The sequence below is a fragment of the Gymnoscopelus braueri genome (genome assembly GCF_963280865.1).
Source record: "Gymnoscopelus braueri genome assembly, chromosome: 23".
Lineage (NCBI taxonomy): Eukaryota > Metazoa > Chordata > Actinopteri > Myctophiformes > Myctophidae > Gymnoscopelus > Gymnoscopelus braueri.
This window is the reverse complement of record NC_137625.1, coordinates 20,051,691-20,067,623: the sequence shown is the minus strand read 5'-3', so window position 1 is coordinate 20,067,623 and position 15,933 is coordinate 20,051,691. Positions and strand designations below refer to the sequence as shown.

The 15,933-nt window shown below is 37.5% G+C and overlaps 3 protein-coding genes across 6 annotated transcripts in view; 2 read left to right on the top strand and 1 right to left on the bottom strand.

Moving 5' to 3' along the window:
* Positions 1 to 270: 270 nt before the first annotated feature.
* On the top strand, positions 271 to 6,910 carry hcls1 (hematopoietic cell-specific Lyn substrate 1). The gene is made up of 16 exons (XM_080420909.1): positions 271 to 392; positions 1,761 to 1,844; positions 2,199 to 2,272; positions 2,690 to 2,819; positions 3,183 to 3,293; positions 3,438 to 3,492; positions 3,600 to 3,710; positions 3,836 to 3,946; positions 4,022 to 4,077; positions 4,312 to 4,381; positions 4,689 to 4,837; positions 4,984 to 5,049; positions 5,189 to 5,311; positions 5,507 to 5,708; positions 5,862 to 5,936; positions 6,074 to 6,910. The coding sequence occupies exons 2-16, from the start codon at positions 1,761 to 1,763 to the stop codon at positions 6,205 to 6,207; spliced, it is 1,551 nt and encodes a 516-aa protein (XP_080277035.1). The 5' UTR covers positions 271 to 392; the 3' UTR covers positions 6,208 to 6,910.
* llph (LLP homolog, long-term synaptic facilitation factor) overlaps positions 6,784 to 15,933 on the bottom strand; it is a 152,723-nt gene continuing 143,573 nt past the window's right edge. Inside the window, exons 2-4 of one of the 2 annotated variants that reach the window (XM_080420914.1) lie at positions 9,120 to 9,161; positions 7,932 to 8,163; positions 6,784 to 7,331 (exon numbers count right to left, since the gene is read on the bottom strand). In XM_080420914.1, coding sequence (XP_080277040.1) covers positions 7,162 to 7,331; positions 7,932 to 8,151 — 390 coding nt within the window. In that variant the 5' untranslated portion in view covers positions 8,152 to 8,163; positions 9,120 to 9,161 and the 3' untranslated portion in view covers positions 6,784 to 7,161. Of the gene's footprint in view, positions 7,332 to 7,931; positions 8,164 to 9,119; positions 9,224 to 15,933 lie in introns of those variants that run through there. The other variant, XM_080420913.1, reaches the window with a different exon arrangement.
* Positions 11,767 to 15,281, top strand: pex26 (peroxisomal biogenesis factor 26). Of its 3 annotated transcripts, none has more exons than XM_080421354.1 (6): positions 11,767 to 11,898; positions 12,501 to 12,754; positions 13,479 to 13,619; positions 14,289 to 14,608; positions 14,739 to 14,879; positions 14,997 to 15,281. In XM_080421354.1, exons 2-6 carry the CDS (start codon positions 12,522 to 12,524, stop codon positions 15,107 to 15,109), a joined length of 948 nt encoding a protein of 315 aa, XP_080277480.1. In that variant the 5' UTR covers positions 11,767 to 11,898; positions 12,501 to 12,521; the 3' UTR covers positions 15,110 to 15,281. The 3 variants fall into 3 exon arrangements, with proteins under 3 accessions (XP_080277480.1, XP_080277479.1, XP_080277481.1); XM_080421353.1 differs by having other exon boundaries at positions 11,772 to 11,898; positions 12,513 to 12,754; XM_080421355.1 differs by having other exon boundaries at positions 11,772 to 11,898; positions 12,487 to 12,754.

The following is a 15,933-nucleotide window of genomic DNA, read 5'->3' as shown; positions in this document are numbered from 1 at the left end:
TTAACTTGGTACGTTATAACTATGAGAAAATGACCATCAATTGGATTAAAATACTTTTTATTGAACAATACGGAGGATACGGGTACTTCTGAGGACCCGTACAGAATTGTAACATCCATGGCCATGGGGTAAGCACTTTATATTTGAAATGTGAACGTTAATGTAGATGTGCGGACCAAAAATAGAGAAAGTGCAAAAGCCAGGTTGAAGTTCATCCATGTATCAGGGACCAGGTTAAGAATAGTGATACATTTACATCCCCATACGCACGCCTGCTGTATCGCATTTAGCGGGTCCCACAACAGGTTCCCTGCCGTCTGTCGCATGCATCTCATTTCCAAAGAAGAACATTTCGACTTAAATATCTTGGAAACACATTAAACCATTTCAAGGTAAGTTTATTCCTCTTTAAACTATTTGTTTTTCTGGTTTAGTTTTCTTATTTTGCCATGATCTATGGGGTTTGTTTAGTTTTTCCTTTAAGGAAGTTGTTTAACTCTACTACGAGTTTACATTGTAAGGACTTGTGCACTTGTGATTAATCTTTATGTTCAGTGTTTCAAGACCAGAGTAAATTGGCTAGATAACTTTTAACTTTTAATAACTTTTAATCGTAATAGCAATTACATTATGTTGGGTTTATTATCCGTTTCAAGATTTAAAAAAATGGCATTGGTGTTGGTATATTTCTAAAGAGGATTATGGCCTACATTATGAAATGTTTTCTATCCTATCATGATTTATTTTGTTTTACTTCTGTATTAAATTCACTTTGAGAGGATAGTGTTTTTATGGTGCAGGAAATGCAGTGCTGCAAATAACCTCTGTTGACTTCCTATTTTTCAGTGGTGGAAAAAAGTACTCACATTTCTTATTTAAGTAAAAGTATCGATACAATACTGCAATGTGGAAATACTCTGTCACAAGTAAAAGTCCGAAATTCAAAATTTACTTGAGTAAAAGTACAAAAGAATTGGTATCAAAATGTACTTAAAGTACCAAAAGTAGAAAGTACTCATTATGCAGAATGTGGCACTTCACACGTTTTCAAATGTATAAGAATATTTTGAAAATAGCAGATCTCACTGCATTGTGAGCTTGTAGATGGCTATTTTCAAATGGCCAAAATGTATATAGGGCTGAAGTGGTTATGTTTTGTAATAATAATCAAAATCTACAAAGTAGGCTAACTAGTAACTAAAGTGTTCAAATAATTGTAGTGGAGAAAAGTATAATATTTGCCTCTGAGATGTAGTGGAGTAGAAGTAAAAGTATTGAAAATTGGAAATACTCCAGTAAAGTAATAAATACCTCAAAATTGTACTTAATTACAGTACTTGAGTAAATGTACTTAGTTACTTTACACCACTGCTATTTTTGACTGTCACTATAGGGCTTGTGGTTCTACATCTTTTTTTTCTTCTTTCCGTGACCTAAAAAATAAACCTAGCAAACAAACATGTAGCCTACATACACGTAACACTGGTCAAATATGCACTGTGTGTGTGTGTGTGTGTGTGTGTGTGTGTGTGTGTGTGTGTGTGTGTGTGTGTGTGTGTGTGTGTGTGTGTGTGTGTGTGTGTGTGTGTTACGTTTACATTTTCATTGTTTTATACTTTAATGTGTCTTGTACTTTCTTGCATGTCTGTATGTGGTTATTATGTTCAGGACCCCAGGGATTGTGGATGCACATTCACGTGTTTCTAATGGAGATCCTTTAATAGATATAAACATTGCTTATGTGTTGTGCCATTCCCCAGATGTGGAAGTCAGTGGTGGGGCACAATGTGAGCATGAAGGTGGCTGCTGAGGGCGATGACTGGGAGACGGACCCTGACTTTGAGGTATGAATTCAGGAGTGTCGAAATCAGTGTATAGGCCTTTCCCCATCAGGCACTCGACTGTGGTGACCATTCATCACTCATCACTTCCAGTTCCTCCTAACAAGATCAGATAAAGCGCTTATTTATCTTGTACATTCTGTCATGTCACGTTGTCTGTATTTTAACTCTTGAGTGTGTCCAAATGTAACCAAATGGACCGTAAGGGTTTGTACCCACTCAAAGTTACAAATGATTGATTGAACACTGAGGATTTTACTGTGTAGCCTACTTGGCATTGAAACACAGTCTTTCTGCTTTTGTTTATTGTATAGCTCAGTTGGTTTTTCAGAGCAGGCTTTGTGTTCTGTGTTTCAGAATGACGTTTCAGAACAGGAACAGAGGTGGGGTGCCAAGACCATTGAGGGTTCAGGGCACCAAGCGCCCATCAGGTGACTATTACTTTTCAATTATATTGTTTCTGTACATGAATGACTACTAAGGAATAGCTAATTGAAGAGAATGCAACAGCATCAAGCTGCAAATAGAGACCAGGTCATACCGTGACAAGACAGTGCTGTGTGTAGAAAGAGGAAAAGGAAGTGAAACTAAGTGTGCAGGGTATCAAGCCCTGCGTGTTTCCTAATATGGGCAATATGGGAAGATGACGTGTATATTAAACCAATAGGCTGCACAACATGCTCAACAAGGTCAATCAAATCTTTGAAATGTAATTGATCTGAGTCATCAGATAGTATTTCTCAATTAATCAAACTCATGCCAATACCTTGTATCAGCCCTAGTGTCAACACATTATCATTGCTGTTATGGGCCTAATAGTATGATTTGAATTCTGTGTAACCTTCCAGTATTGCAGAGCTCAGACAGAAGGTGTCTCAGGAGCATGACACTGTGAAGCAGAAGGAACTCTCCCAGGCTCCCAAAGCCTCCTACGGGTACGGAGGGAAGTTTGGAGTGGAGAAAGACCGCATGGACAAGGTTGACGAACAACAATCAATAATATTATTTCTAAATGTTATCTTATGTTTATGTCATAACCCTTATTCCAATGCCTTATTCTAATGTCTCAAATTAGTCTTTGCTTTTACTCTTTACTTTACTTTATGGATACACTTTCACCCCAGCATCCCAATTTTGTCATAGGCGATAAATTAGCCGATCTACAAGCTCATTAGGCAATAGGCAACATGTAGATTGCCTAATGTTGAAGATTACGATTATTTAATAGGGCTTAAGTCAATAAAATGAAAGTCAGTGCTCCTTGTCTCCAAAACCAGTGACAGTAATCCATACGGTAGCTCTTGTAGTGTGTTTGAGGATGTGTGTTTGTGTACAACTCAGGTGGCCAAGGGGCATGACTACATAGCAGACGTGGAGCAACATTCTTCTCAGAAAGACGCAGCACAAGGCTTTGGTGGCAAATTTGGTGTTCAGACAGACCGTGTCGATAAGGTGAGAAAAAGGAAATCTACTTGTTAGTAGATTACAAAACATTTATTAGAGAAAATGTAATGTTTCAGTCCTCAGACCACCGTTAAGCAATAAAGTTTCCTAAAGTCACTCAAACCTTACACATAATGTTTTGTGTGTGTGTAGTCGGCTGTGGGTTTTCAATACAAGGGGGAAGTGGCACAACATTCCTCTCAGAAAGGTAGGCCGAAAAAAAGCCCTTTTCACTCTATTTACTAGAAGCTACATAACAAAATTGTCATGCTTTTCTGCAGCATAGTATCTAAGCCTGCTGCTTAACTGTTTTAGATTATGCCAAAGGATTTGGTGGAAAGTATGGGGTGGAGAAAGAAAAGGTGGACAAGTCTGCATTGGGTTATGACTATAAAGGAGAAACGGAGAAACACCAGTCTCAGAAAGGTGAGTTCAGATCAGAGTATTAACTGCATTTCATACTTCGTTGTGACAATATATGAAATGTTGTCAACATGTATGTCAATATTCTAGTCGATCTATGCTAAATCTTTTGATCATCACTCCAACAGATTACTCAAAGGGATTTGGTGGCAAGTTTGGAGTTGAGAAGGAGAAAGTAGATAAATCTGCCTTAGGCTACGATTATAAAGGAGAGACTGAGAAGCATCAGTCACAAAAAGGTGAGAGAATGCCCTTAAATTGACATTGAGGTTTATTACAAGGCCCTGGATTAAAGTGATGATCTCTCTGTACAGATTACTCAAAAGGTTTTGGAGGGCGCTATGGGGTACAGGAAGATCGCATGGATAAGGTTTGTATTGAAAGACTGATGATGATGAATAATTGTTTGTATGCATTGCATTTGTATTAACCCTTTATACTTAAACTGGACATGAGTTTTCTCTGTACTCTACTTTTTTCCCTCCACACCAAATCTATCAAAAATAGTAATAGTAATCTACAAGCTCACAGATCAGCTATTTATGGCAAATGTTCCCCCTCAAGTGGTTAATAAATACCTTTTCCCCTTACTGATTTCCTCTAGAGTGCTGTTGACTTCAAAGACATGGAATCTCCTACATCTGCTTATGAAAAAACACAGCCACTGGAGGCTTGTAAGTTTTACTGTTTTATCATGAGAGTCAAGGCACTAGTCTAGTCATTTAATACATGAAAACTGGACTGTCTTCCTGTTTTAATGTTACTAAGGGGGCTATGTTATTACCCTGCCAGGTCCCAATCAAAGTAAAGGTTTACAATTAGCGTACATACGTAATTGGTCATATCACGAAAACCAGATATGTTGGTGTGGGCAGGTTTTGCATCTCCAGGTGTATTTGTTTAATTGTGTGTAAGAATTGCCTTTAGACCAGATGTCTATACAACAATACTTTTCCTCCTGCATTTTCTGTTCACCTACAGCCAGTGCAGGTTCAGGGAAATTAAGGGCTCGTTTTGAGAATATGGCTAAGGCGTCAGATGAAGAGAATAAAAAGAAAGCAGAAGAGGAGAGATCTAGGAGGCAGGCCAGAGAGAAGAGAGAACGAGAGGAGGCCAGACACAGACAAGAGGTAACACATATCCACAACACATGCAACCTGCCGACAACTTGTGTACAGGCAGATAATTCTGCTTTCTATGTGTGCCGGCCATGTTTGACTATTTCCCTTGCCAATCCATCATCCGTTATGTTCAAAGCTTTTTTTATTTCTTCCAGGAGGACAATAGGGAGGAAACGGTGTGTCCTCCACCCGTTCCAAACATGGATGCAGAGGACCAAGAGGTAACACATATCCACAACACATGCAACCTGCCGACAACTTGTGTACAGGCAGATAATTCGGCTTTCTATGTGTGCCGGCCATGTTTGACTATTTCCCGTGCCAATCCATCATGTTCAAAGCTTTTTTTATTTCTTCCAGGAGGACAATAGGGAGGAAACGGTGTGTCCTCCACCCGTTCCAAACATGGATGCAGAGGACAGTAGGAAAACAGCAGTCTTCCGACCGCTCCCTGAGCCACCAGCAGAGGAACCTGATCAAGATGTACAGTATATGCCTATGATTCATCTAATAGTCAATCAAATTCAGATTATCTGAAATCATCCAATTCAAGTACTGTGTCATTTTATAGTGGTATCACTGCTCTGGATTAGGACTAGGAGATCATTATTGCTCATCTCCAAAGACTTGGAGAACAGAGTGCTTATGAAACCAAGATCTTGTGTTTGATTTCTCCAGGAGGAACCCGTGTATGAAGAGCCTCCATCCTTACCCCCACGTTCAGATGACCTCCAAGAACTTGATGAGCCACAGGCATTTGCACCACAGATAGAGGAACCTGGTGAAGTGTACGAGAACATCGAAGATGGTGGAGAGTATGTGGACATCACAGAGGAGTCAGAGTATGAAGACATCGGAGTAATACCTCCTCCACCACCAGGTCTGGTTGTATTGGTAGCACTGGTTCAACTAGCATCACTTTTTTATTAAATATATTTTATTGAATATTATAAAAAATATACAAAGTCAGCAAAACAATGCAGTCATATGGATATTTAGATTTCCAAATGTCCTTCTTTTTGTTGTTGTTTAGAAGTAGATACAGACAATGATTATGAGGACCTGTCAGGTGGCCAGACTGCAGTGGCACTTTATGACTACGAGGGAGGTATGGATAAAACGCTGTATACAGCTCATTTATTTGGCTAATTACACAATTAGCTACTCTTTTTTTACTTCCTTCCCCATCAAGTTGCCTTCCTCTCACTTTAACGACATTCTTTCTTTATTCCTCTCTTCATCCAGGGGATGATGATGAGGTCTCCTTCAACCAAGGTGATGTCATTACCAACATAGAGATGGTGGATGAGGGCTGGTGGAAGGGACATTGCCATGGAGACTTCGGTCTGTTCCCTGCTGCCTTTGTGCAGACGCAGTGAGTGCCAGGATCAGGCTTTTCCTCAGGGGTTCCAAACACTGGGTTGGGACCCATGTTTGGGTCGTGGACCCATTTGTAATATCCCTTTTTTTCCCTGCATTTAGTTTTTTTTACATATTGCCTAGTTCCACATTTATACAATTTAAAACGTTTTTCTGGAGGATCAATAAGATATTATGGAAGAATAAATGTCAAAGCAGGATAAAGAATGTCTTTGAATGATTAGGTAATTTACGTGGCTATACATAGTTGGAAAAGCATACATAGAAGTTTCCAAACTCCATTATGTATGAAGGCAATTGATGCCTTATATTGTCTTTCTTTTATCAGATTTGTGCAATCACTATTGTCTATTCATATTTCATAAGGATTACATGCTATAATTGCATCTAACTGATGGAGTCGATAAAATGCAGATTCAATTAATCACACTTGTATCAATCAATACATTGCTTTAATGTCCTCCATCACTGACAACTTATAATGGTCCGTCAATGACCAAGCATACTGTAACTGAACAAAATAGTAGAGAGAGCACATGGTGGAATAATAGATCAATCCCTGGGAATACTATGCATCTATTTACTCATACATTTTTATTGAGTCAAATATTACATGTTAACTGCCACAATGTCACAACCCACTCTGAGGCCACATGTATGTATTTACAAGAGTCTGACGTTCTTTTAATAAAAAAAAAGAAAGTATCAAAAAGGCATCCCTGTTCCATTTGAACACAACAGCTACTCTCTAGTGAACTGCTTTTCAGACATAAATTCTGTGGTACACCCGTGAATAAACCTTTCTCCAACCAAGATCAAGAACAAAAAGGGTTCAATTGCAAGTTCACGGTTATTGTGCATACACACTCAAAGTAATATATGACATTATCATATGTATCTGTGTCACAAGATATTAACTTAAGTAGTAAAAGGCCCTTTGGGGGTCTTTTGTTTTACCAGGCAATGTGCTTTTTCTTCTTAGGCTTAGGAGCTATTCCTTTCTTTGCCAAACGTTTAGCTTTCATTTTCTTGATCTGCCTTTGGTTCATCCATGCAGGGTATTGTCCATGTTCGTTCATTAGAGTGGTCTTGCTGCGTGTGCTGTCCAAATCCATTTTCCCCTCTGCAATAGAAATGCAACAATTGTCTTAGGTAAAGGGAACAAGGGAGATAACGTTGGTTAGAAGTGTAACTGGGTGTATTATTGCACCATGTCAGCAACAGTATTACCAAGTTCTTGTCTGGGCATTTAAATCAAATCCTTAAGTTTTTTTTTTTTTTTACCCTTAAGACCAGGAAAGCAGCAGTGTTATTTTAGATTTGAGCTAAAAAGCATTATTTTATACTTTGGCTATTCAGAAATAGCAGAACTACAAGCATATGGCGCCCGCGCTACGAGCTTGTAGATCTGCAATTTTTTTTATTACGAAAATTTGTGCAAATCTTTGAATTGAATATACACATTTTTAAAGCGAACATTTTGAACTCCAATCTTCGTTTCTGGGGTCCCTGGAACAAAATATTTTAAGATGGGGGTCCGCGGCCCAATACATATAATTTTGGGGGTGCTTGAAATGAAAAGAACCACTGACAACAGTTTTTTTTAGAAAACTGTTGGGATTTAGAAAACATTTGTAGAATCAGCCTCAGGTCTTAATGGATTAAGGCTGCCTGACTTAGATTTTAAAGACTTCCTGGATTCCTGAAAAATGCTCTCACTCACCATCACCCTCCGTTTCTGCCATGGGAACAGCCACCAGCTTCTCCTTTAGTGTCTTTGCTGACACCACTGTGGCGACCTCCTGGATGTCACTCATGATGGCCTCTCCCTTCACATCGTTACCTAGAGCTTGCTTCAAACGGGCCAGTTCCTTTGGAGCGTTCTTCACCCTCTTCACCGCTCGCATCTTCCTCTTCCTTTTGCTTCTTAAGCTTTTTGCCATTTCAGGGATGTGCTGAAGAACATACAAGAAGGTTTATTTGTCATGGGAGTATGGGAGTGATCAATGCCTGTGTATACATGAAAGCAGTGGTGGAAAAAGTACTCAATTTTTTTACTTAAGTAAAAGTACCAATACTGCAAAGTAGACACTCTGTTACAAGTAAAAGTCTGGAATTAAACATTTACTTGAGTAAAAGTACATAAGTATTGGTATCAAAATGTACGGAAAGTAATCATTATACAGAATATCCCATTTCACTTCAAATCTTTTGAAAATTCCAGATCTACAAGCTCCCAATGGAATGCATTGTGAGCTTGTAGATAGGCTATTTTCAAATGGCCAACATTTACATAGGATCGAAGTGGTTAAATGTATGTTTTGTAATAATAATCTAAATCTACAAAAGTAACTAGTAACTAAAGTTTTCAAATAATTGTAGTGGAGTAAAAGTACAATAATGTGCCTCAGAGAGTAAGAGTACTGAAAAGTGGAAATACTCCAGTAAAGTAAAAAAAAAATCTCAACATTACTTAAGTACAGTACTTGAGTACATGCACTTAGTTACTTTCCACCACTGCCTGAAATGTATGTATATCACAGCCTCACTAGAGCTAGTGTAACATCAACATAACACATGGTGGCATGATGACGATATCCAGGTTAGGTTATTTGAAGGGGGTTGGGGGTATCTTTACGTATACAGATCTTTATATTAGCACTAAATATAAACGTGTGTGTATAGTTGCGGTTAATATTAGCCTTAATTAATCGCATGGACGCTATAAAAGGAATGTCTATTAAACGTTAGCGAGCTTAGCTTGTTAGCTATACCCAACCGACCAACTATTCATCAGACAATCCGATTGAAGGCCTTCGGTCTAAAGGTTTAAGTCACTGTTTTGCGCATATTGACACCATCATCATGCCGACTGTAAAGATGACCGTAAAAACGTCGGATTATAACTTACAAGTGATAATGTTCCTTGTTGAAATGTTCCGTCACACACACAGTTCACTGTACCAGTCTGCACACGTGTTTACAACGTGAAAGCAATGGCATCATGAAGAAGACAAAACCAGTGTTGCCAGGTTTTGTGAGAGAAATAAGCAACGAGGTCTAGGAAAACAAGCCCAAAATCAGCACTAGGCCAGTGGTTCTCAGGGGCGTCCCCACATGATTTTGAGGGGGTCCCCAGATGACAGTGAAGTGACAATTTAAGGACTTTTAAGACCTTTTAACACCTCAACAAAAAATGTAAAAAGACATTACTGAAAAAATCAAAAAGCAGTGGCGTAAAAAGTACTCAAATGTTTTACTTAAGTAAAAGTATCAATACTGCAATGTAGAAGTACTCTGTTACAATTAAAGTCCAGAATTCAAAATTTAAAGTAAAAGCAGAAAAGTATTGGCATCAAAATGTACTTAAAGTACCAAAAGTAAAAGTAATAAAATATTAGAAAATAGCAGATCTACAAGCTCACAACGCCATGCATTGTGAGCTTGTAGATCGGCTATTTTCAAATAGCCTAGGTATAAAATAGGGCTAAAGTGGTTAATGTATGTTTTATAGTGTTCAAATAATTGTAGTGGAGTAAAAGTAATAGTTTTGGAAATTGGAAATACTCAAGTTAAGTACAAAAACCTCAAAATTGTAATTAGGTAAATGTACTTAGTTACTTTCCACCACTGCTGTGGCGTCGCCCTGCTCACCTTGCATCACCCACAACCATAGACGACGACGAAGATGATGATGACGACGATGATGAGGATGACGATGATGAAGAGTACAATGATGATGCAAGCGAACTCCCACATGTTGCACACAGCACACTAACGTAGTTTAAAAAATATATATAACTGTTCGAAAAATAGCATTAAAAAAAACAGGGCTTGTTGTAGGCCTAAGTGGTTACAATGCCTGGAAAACGTACGCACGGGTGGTCTCACTCTCAGCTTATATATATATTAGCTTATATATATATTAGATCTCAGTTTATATATATATATATATATATATATTAGTCCGATGTAAGATGGGAAGCTCCTAGGAAACCAGTTTGTGAACCACAGCTTCAGAGGGATATTTGTTTAGGCAGCTTGAAGCACACCTGATACTGAACTCTTTGATTGCCTTCAACTACGACATTAACCACTTAAACTTTCAATGACTTAAAGCAAAAGGACACCTAGTTGAGGTTTGGTTTGTATGCTTACCTTACAGTGGTGGAAAACGTACTCACATTCTTTACTTAAGTAAAAGTATCAATACTGCAATGTAGAAGCACTCTGTTACAAGTAAAAAATACAAAAGTATTGGTATCAAAATGTACTAAAGCACCAAAAGTAAAAGTACTAAAATGTTTGAAAATAGCCTCTGTATAATATAGGGCTAAAGTGGTTAATGTATGTTTTATAATGTAGTAATTTATATCTGCAAAGTAACTAGTAACTAAACTAAACTAAGTTTTCAAATAGTAGTGGAGTAAAAGTACAATATTTGCCTCTGAGATGTAGTGGAGTAGAAGTAAAAGTATAAGAAATTTGAAATACTCAAGTAAAGTACAAAAACCTCAACATTGTACTCAAGTACAGTACTTAAGTAAATGTACTTAGTTACTTTAAATTCCACCACTGACCAAAAGTAATCAACAAACTATACTATACAAACTGGTCAAACATTGGCCAAATTGTCAATTTTTTAAAGAAAGAGGCAAATATTTTGAAAATAGCCAATAGAAAAAATATTGGCCAAAAAATAGCCAATAGAAAATAGATCTACAAGCTCACAACGCCTCACGTTGGGACGCATTGTGAGCTTGTAGATCTGCTATTTTCACAATGTTTATCTGTGGAACCGAGTCAAACTAAATGTAATGCCTCAACTCCTACATTCCAAGTGCTTGTCAGGGTGGGGGGTCCCCAGTTCCAATAAGATCTTTTTGGAGGGTCCCCAGTTCAAAATTATTGTTGAGAACCACTGCATTAGGCCATTTAGCCCTTTAAATCTATATAAAAAATAACCAATCTACAAGATCTGCTATTTTCAAAAAGTCTTGAAATAAATGTGGAATATTTGGAAGATTTTTTAAACATTCCAACACCACAAATCTGGTACAGGGCTCCCTGGCACAAAACATTTTCAGATGGGTCTGGGTTTCAGATAGGGGACAAATTAATTTGGGGGTCCTTTACATGAAAATATTTTAGATAATTTAAAAAAATGTAAAGCAAGCCCAAATAAGCAGCTACACTTTAGAAATAAGCCCCCCAAAAAAAACGTAACCCGTAACTACCAATATTTACAAGCGACTTTATCCTTGTGAATACACAGGACCCCAATGGAAACAAGCCATAGTGCTTTCTTGGGTTTAATCCTTTTAGCAGATTAAGCAGACCGTGTATAGAACTGTACTTTCAGTGCTTTTTTGTGCAAACTGTTAATAAAGTATTCAATTAATTAATCAAACTGGACAGAAAAAGAAGCTTATACTAAGCCAACATGGCAACACTGATTGTGACGCAGAGGAAGAAGCAGTAAGCTGATTGGCTTGGTTGATGTTTGCCCAAGACGCAATAATCTGATTGGATGTCACGTCCAAACCCGGAAGTTCGATGTTCACTCTCGTCAGAGTAAACAAAGAAGTATAAACAAAATGCTGAGGAGATTAAATAAATACATGTGAGGATCTTCTGCTGCTGCAGTGAGCGAACCATTAAAAACATTCAGCCAATCAGAAGTGATCAAGGTAACCATAACTGTGTAATGTTAGTTGTTGTCAGTAGTAAGTCCTGTTGTTGTTTTTTAGCTTGCCTTTAACTTAGTTGTCTATCTTCAAGCAGTGGTGGAAAAAGTACTAAAATGTTTTACTTAAGTAAAAGTATCAATACTGCGATGTAGAAGTACTCTGTTACAAGTAAAAGCCCGGAATTCAAAATGTACTTGCGTAAAAGTACAAAAGTATTGGTATCAAAATGTACTTAAAGTACCAAAAGTAAAAGTACTAAAATGTTTGAAAATAGCAGATAAAAGCTCAAGTTGTGAGCTTGTAGATCGGCTATTTTCAAAGATCGATATAAAATAGGGCTAAAGTGGTTAATGTATGTTTTATAATGTAATAATGTATATCTGCAAGGTAACTAGTAACTATAGTTTTCAAATAATTGTAGTGGAGTAAAATTACAATATTTGCCTCTGTAGTGGAGTAAAAGTATAGACAATTGGAAATACTCCAGTAAAGTAAAAGTACCTCAAAATTGTACTTAAGTACAGTATATGTACTTAGTTACTTTACACCACTGTTTTCAAGTAATACATTAATATAACATTATTGTAGTTATCATCAAACAGTTATCATCAAAGGTGGAAGAGATGATGAACAACGCCTCAACTTCACCAGCATCCTGTGATCCTCGCCACTGTGGATCAGTCCGTCGTGATCACAGCCCACCACTCATGTCATATTTAGCACAAACCACCAACGCGTTGGACACAGCTGCAGAACAACTGTGTGTCCATAGAGACTTCCAAGCAGCTTTCGACACGTGCCAAGGAGGGCTGGACAGTCTGACTCTGGCCAGCATCGAGCCAGAGGACAGCAGCAGGTGAGTTACACTAATTTGTTCGGTGGTGGAAGAAGTACTCACATTCTTTACTCAAGTAAAAGTACCAATATCACAATGTAAAAATAGTCTGTTGCAAGTGAAAGTTTGGAATTCAAAAATTTACTTGAGTAAAAGTACAAATGTTTTGGCATCAAAGTGTACTAAAAGTACCAAAAGTAAAAGTACTCATTTTGCAGAATGTCCCAATTTCACAGGTTTGCAAATGTAGAATAATTAAAAAAAAAGAAGATCCTTTGAAAATGCGACATGTTGTGAGCTTGTAGATCAGCTATTTTCAAGTATGTAAGTCGTTAATGTGTGTTTTGTAATAAGAATCCATATCTACAAAGTTGGTAGTGGAGTAGAAGTATACTTAAGTAAAGTACTTATTAGTAAATGTACGTAGTTCCTTTCCACCACTGAATTTGTTAGACTGTGCTGATGGTCTTATGATTATTATTTTTCTTTTTCTTTTTTAGGACTGTGACTACACTCTTAGATGGGCTGAACTGACCCCTTTGGGGATCAATAAATATAATCAAAATATCGTCATCATTATCATCAATCTTCAATTACTTTAACTGAGAGTGTACAAACGGAACCAAACGGACTTGTTACTCTCAGAGTTAAAAATAGATAAATTAACAATGAGGATTTTATTGTGTGTAAAGGAATAACTATTTTAGCATTACTAAGTCTAGCTTTAACTTTTGCTTTTCCCCAGGCATGGAGAGTTTAAAGCAGGCCTCTGCATTATTGGGATGCAAGCACTGGCTGAGCTTAATCAGTGGCGATATGTACTCACTTGGATCCTCAAGCACTATGAGTGCCCAGAGAAGATACCTGCTAAAATAATGCAGCTGTGGTGAGACACATGGTTATGTTTTCTTGCACTAGGGCTGGGCGATATGGACAAAATTAAAATATCATGATCATTTTTCACCAAATACCTCAATATCAATATTGTGATGATAATATCAAAATTCTTTTTTGTAGCACTTGCTATGCATCCCACGTGTATAACACATTATACACATACTTGTGGCATTGTAATCTGATCATAATCCTTCATAATCATATTTATAAGAGCTTATAAATAATCATAATGCTTTATAACCATAACACATTATAAAGCTTATTATAATGGCTTATAAGTTCAAGTATAAATGCATTGCATTATGCTTAACACGTGATGATTACAGTTATAAATATTCATAACAACGTATAATGCAATCATAACACATTATACAGCATGTTATTATGACTTATAATGTCAAGTATTATAATACTTCATAATTGCTACCAATTTTTTTTGTATAGAATGTCCAGCACACTGTCTACACTTGCACAATAAAGAAAGCTTTTATTATAAAGGCAACTTATCGGTCATAGACCTTCTTCATGCAGTGTGTGGGCCATTCTATTTTATTCTACACGTCTGCTACTTCACCAATGCACCCGTCCCTAAACTGACACTCATTTAGAATAACAAAAATAATCTCTTTCTTAATTCCCAATTTCTTTATTTTTATAGCATATTTCTCTATACCAAAGTGGGTGATCAAGATTCAATGCTTGAGGCATCAAGGCTTTGGATTCACTGCCCTTCCAACAGAAGATTAGCAGAGTTTGGATCAGTCACAGAGCTGTACCTGGTGCATGTCCTTGTGCCTCTCAGACACATGGAAGAGGCACGAGAGTTGATCTTAGGCGAGGTGGGAAATGTTGCATTCACAGAGGTGCAGAGGCAGACAGCGCTGGATTTTATAGCGGAAAAAGAGCATCAAATTCTAGAACCACCTCCAAGTCCCAGCCATGTCCCAGAGACCACCGAACTCACAACCATACCACAAGGTCACAAATCTCAATATAACGCTAACTATGGCTTACACATAGTTATGTAACCACACATTAATAAATCCTTTGAAATAATCTAAATAAAGATTGCAGTACCAATGTTGCTGTATTTGATGGTGTTTTTCAGGTGCTGTGATCAACAAACTCAAAGCCATACTAAGGTTTTTGCACACAAAACTGTCAACGGTCAGTGTCAAGTCATTCCCTCTCAGAAAAGTATTTTTGGCTATTGTCCTTCTCTACATGCTTCTTGTTCGAATGGATGCAGGTTAGTCAAATTATTCATTGTGTCTGAGGCCATACTTGGCCTGAATACAGTTCTGTTGAAGAGCTAAATATTTGGTTGGAAACAATAGAGTAATTGTATTTTCTTCTTTGCCCACAGCTCTTCCTTCCTCTTTCCTCTGGATTTCCAAACTTCTGCAACTACTTAAACAGATGTGGAATGCCGTGTTTGCCCCATACTATCAGGCTGTTACTCACCAAAAGAAATTGTAAAATACATATCAAAATCACAAATATATTGTTTATTTTGATAACCAATTTTGTATATTGTTTATGAAGTACGTTAAAACTAATCCTCAGTAAACTGGTGTGTGAGAATATGCATACTCCACTTTGCACAAATATCAGTCATGTTTAATCATTTTTATTAAAACAATCTAAAGTATTGTTGATCTCTCTGAAAGCCTAGAAGCCATTAGAGCTTTAGTAATGGTCGTGTCATCAGTTTGTATATCTGGGGCTCCTCGACAGCGAATGGGAGATGGATTTGTGGACCACAAAATTGTATACGCTTATAAGCTTTGTTCTGTTTTAGGAGTTGGTCCGGAATATGAGAAATTCCTTACTGCCAGTTCGATCGCAGTAATCTTCCATCTTTCCCAATTAGTTTTTGAGAATGTTCTCACTACATCGTGTTGCCAACATCCCTTTTCTTTTTGTCATAGGTGTGAATTTTAATGTGCCAGGCAAGACCTGTTCAGTTCTGAATCAGAACATATGAAACTTCATAGCACCACTTATCCTATTTGAGATATTGCATGTGTAGTTTATGTCAGTTTAGAGTGATTGGCTGCCATTCTATTCAATAGCAATAAAGTGAGTTAGGAAGTGTTCCATTTTTCATAATCCCTTGGAGGGGTTATGATTCCCTCCCCAAGAAAAATGTGTTTACAATGCAGTAAACCAGATGGAAACTGCCTTTCCCTTGCTCAGTTGAATGCTCCTTTTCATAACTTGGTTAAAACTGTGAAACAGATGTGATGAAGAGAGGATTAATTGGCTTGCCTTATGCGGTCTATTCACATTGATATTGATCA

Excerpts from the sequence above, each read along its gene's own strand:
- pex26 (XM_080421354.1), top strand. The coding sequence starts at position 12,522 with ATGATGAACAACGCCTCAACTTCACCAGCATCCTGTGATCCTCGCCAC. Across the intron at positions 13,620-14,288 it reads GCTAAAATAATGCAGCTGTG|CATATTTCTCTATACCAAAG; the intron begins GTGAGACACATG and ends TTATTTTTATAG. Across the intron at positions 14,609-14,738 it reads ACTCACAACCATACCACAAG|GTGCTGTGATCAACAAACTC; the intron begins GTCACAAATCTC and ends GGTGTTTTTCAG.
- hcls1 (XM_080420909.1), top strand. The coding sequence starts at position 1,761 with ATGTGGAAGTCAGTGGTGGGGCACAATGTGAGCATGAAGGTGGCTGCT. Across the intron at positions 5,050-5,188 it reads TGGATGCAGAGGACCAAGAG|GAGGACAATAGGGAGGAAAC; the intron begins GTAACACATATC and ends TATTTCTTCCAG. Across the intron at positions 5,937-6,073 it reads ACTTTATGACTACGAGGGAG|GGGATGATGATGAGGTCTCC; the intron begins GTATGGATAAAA and ends CTCTTCATCCAG.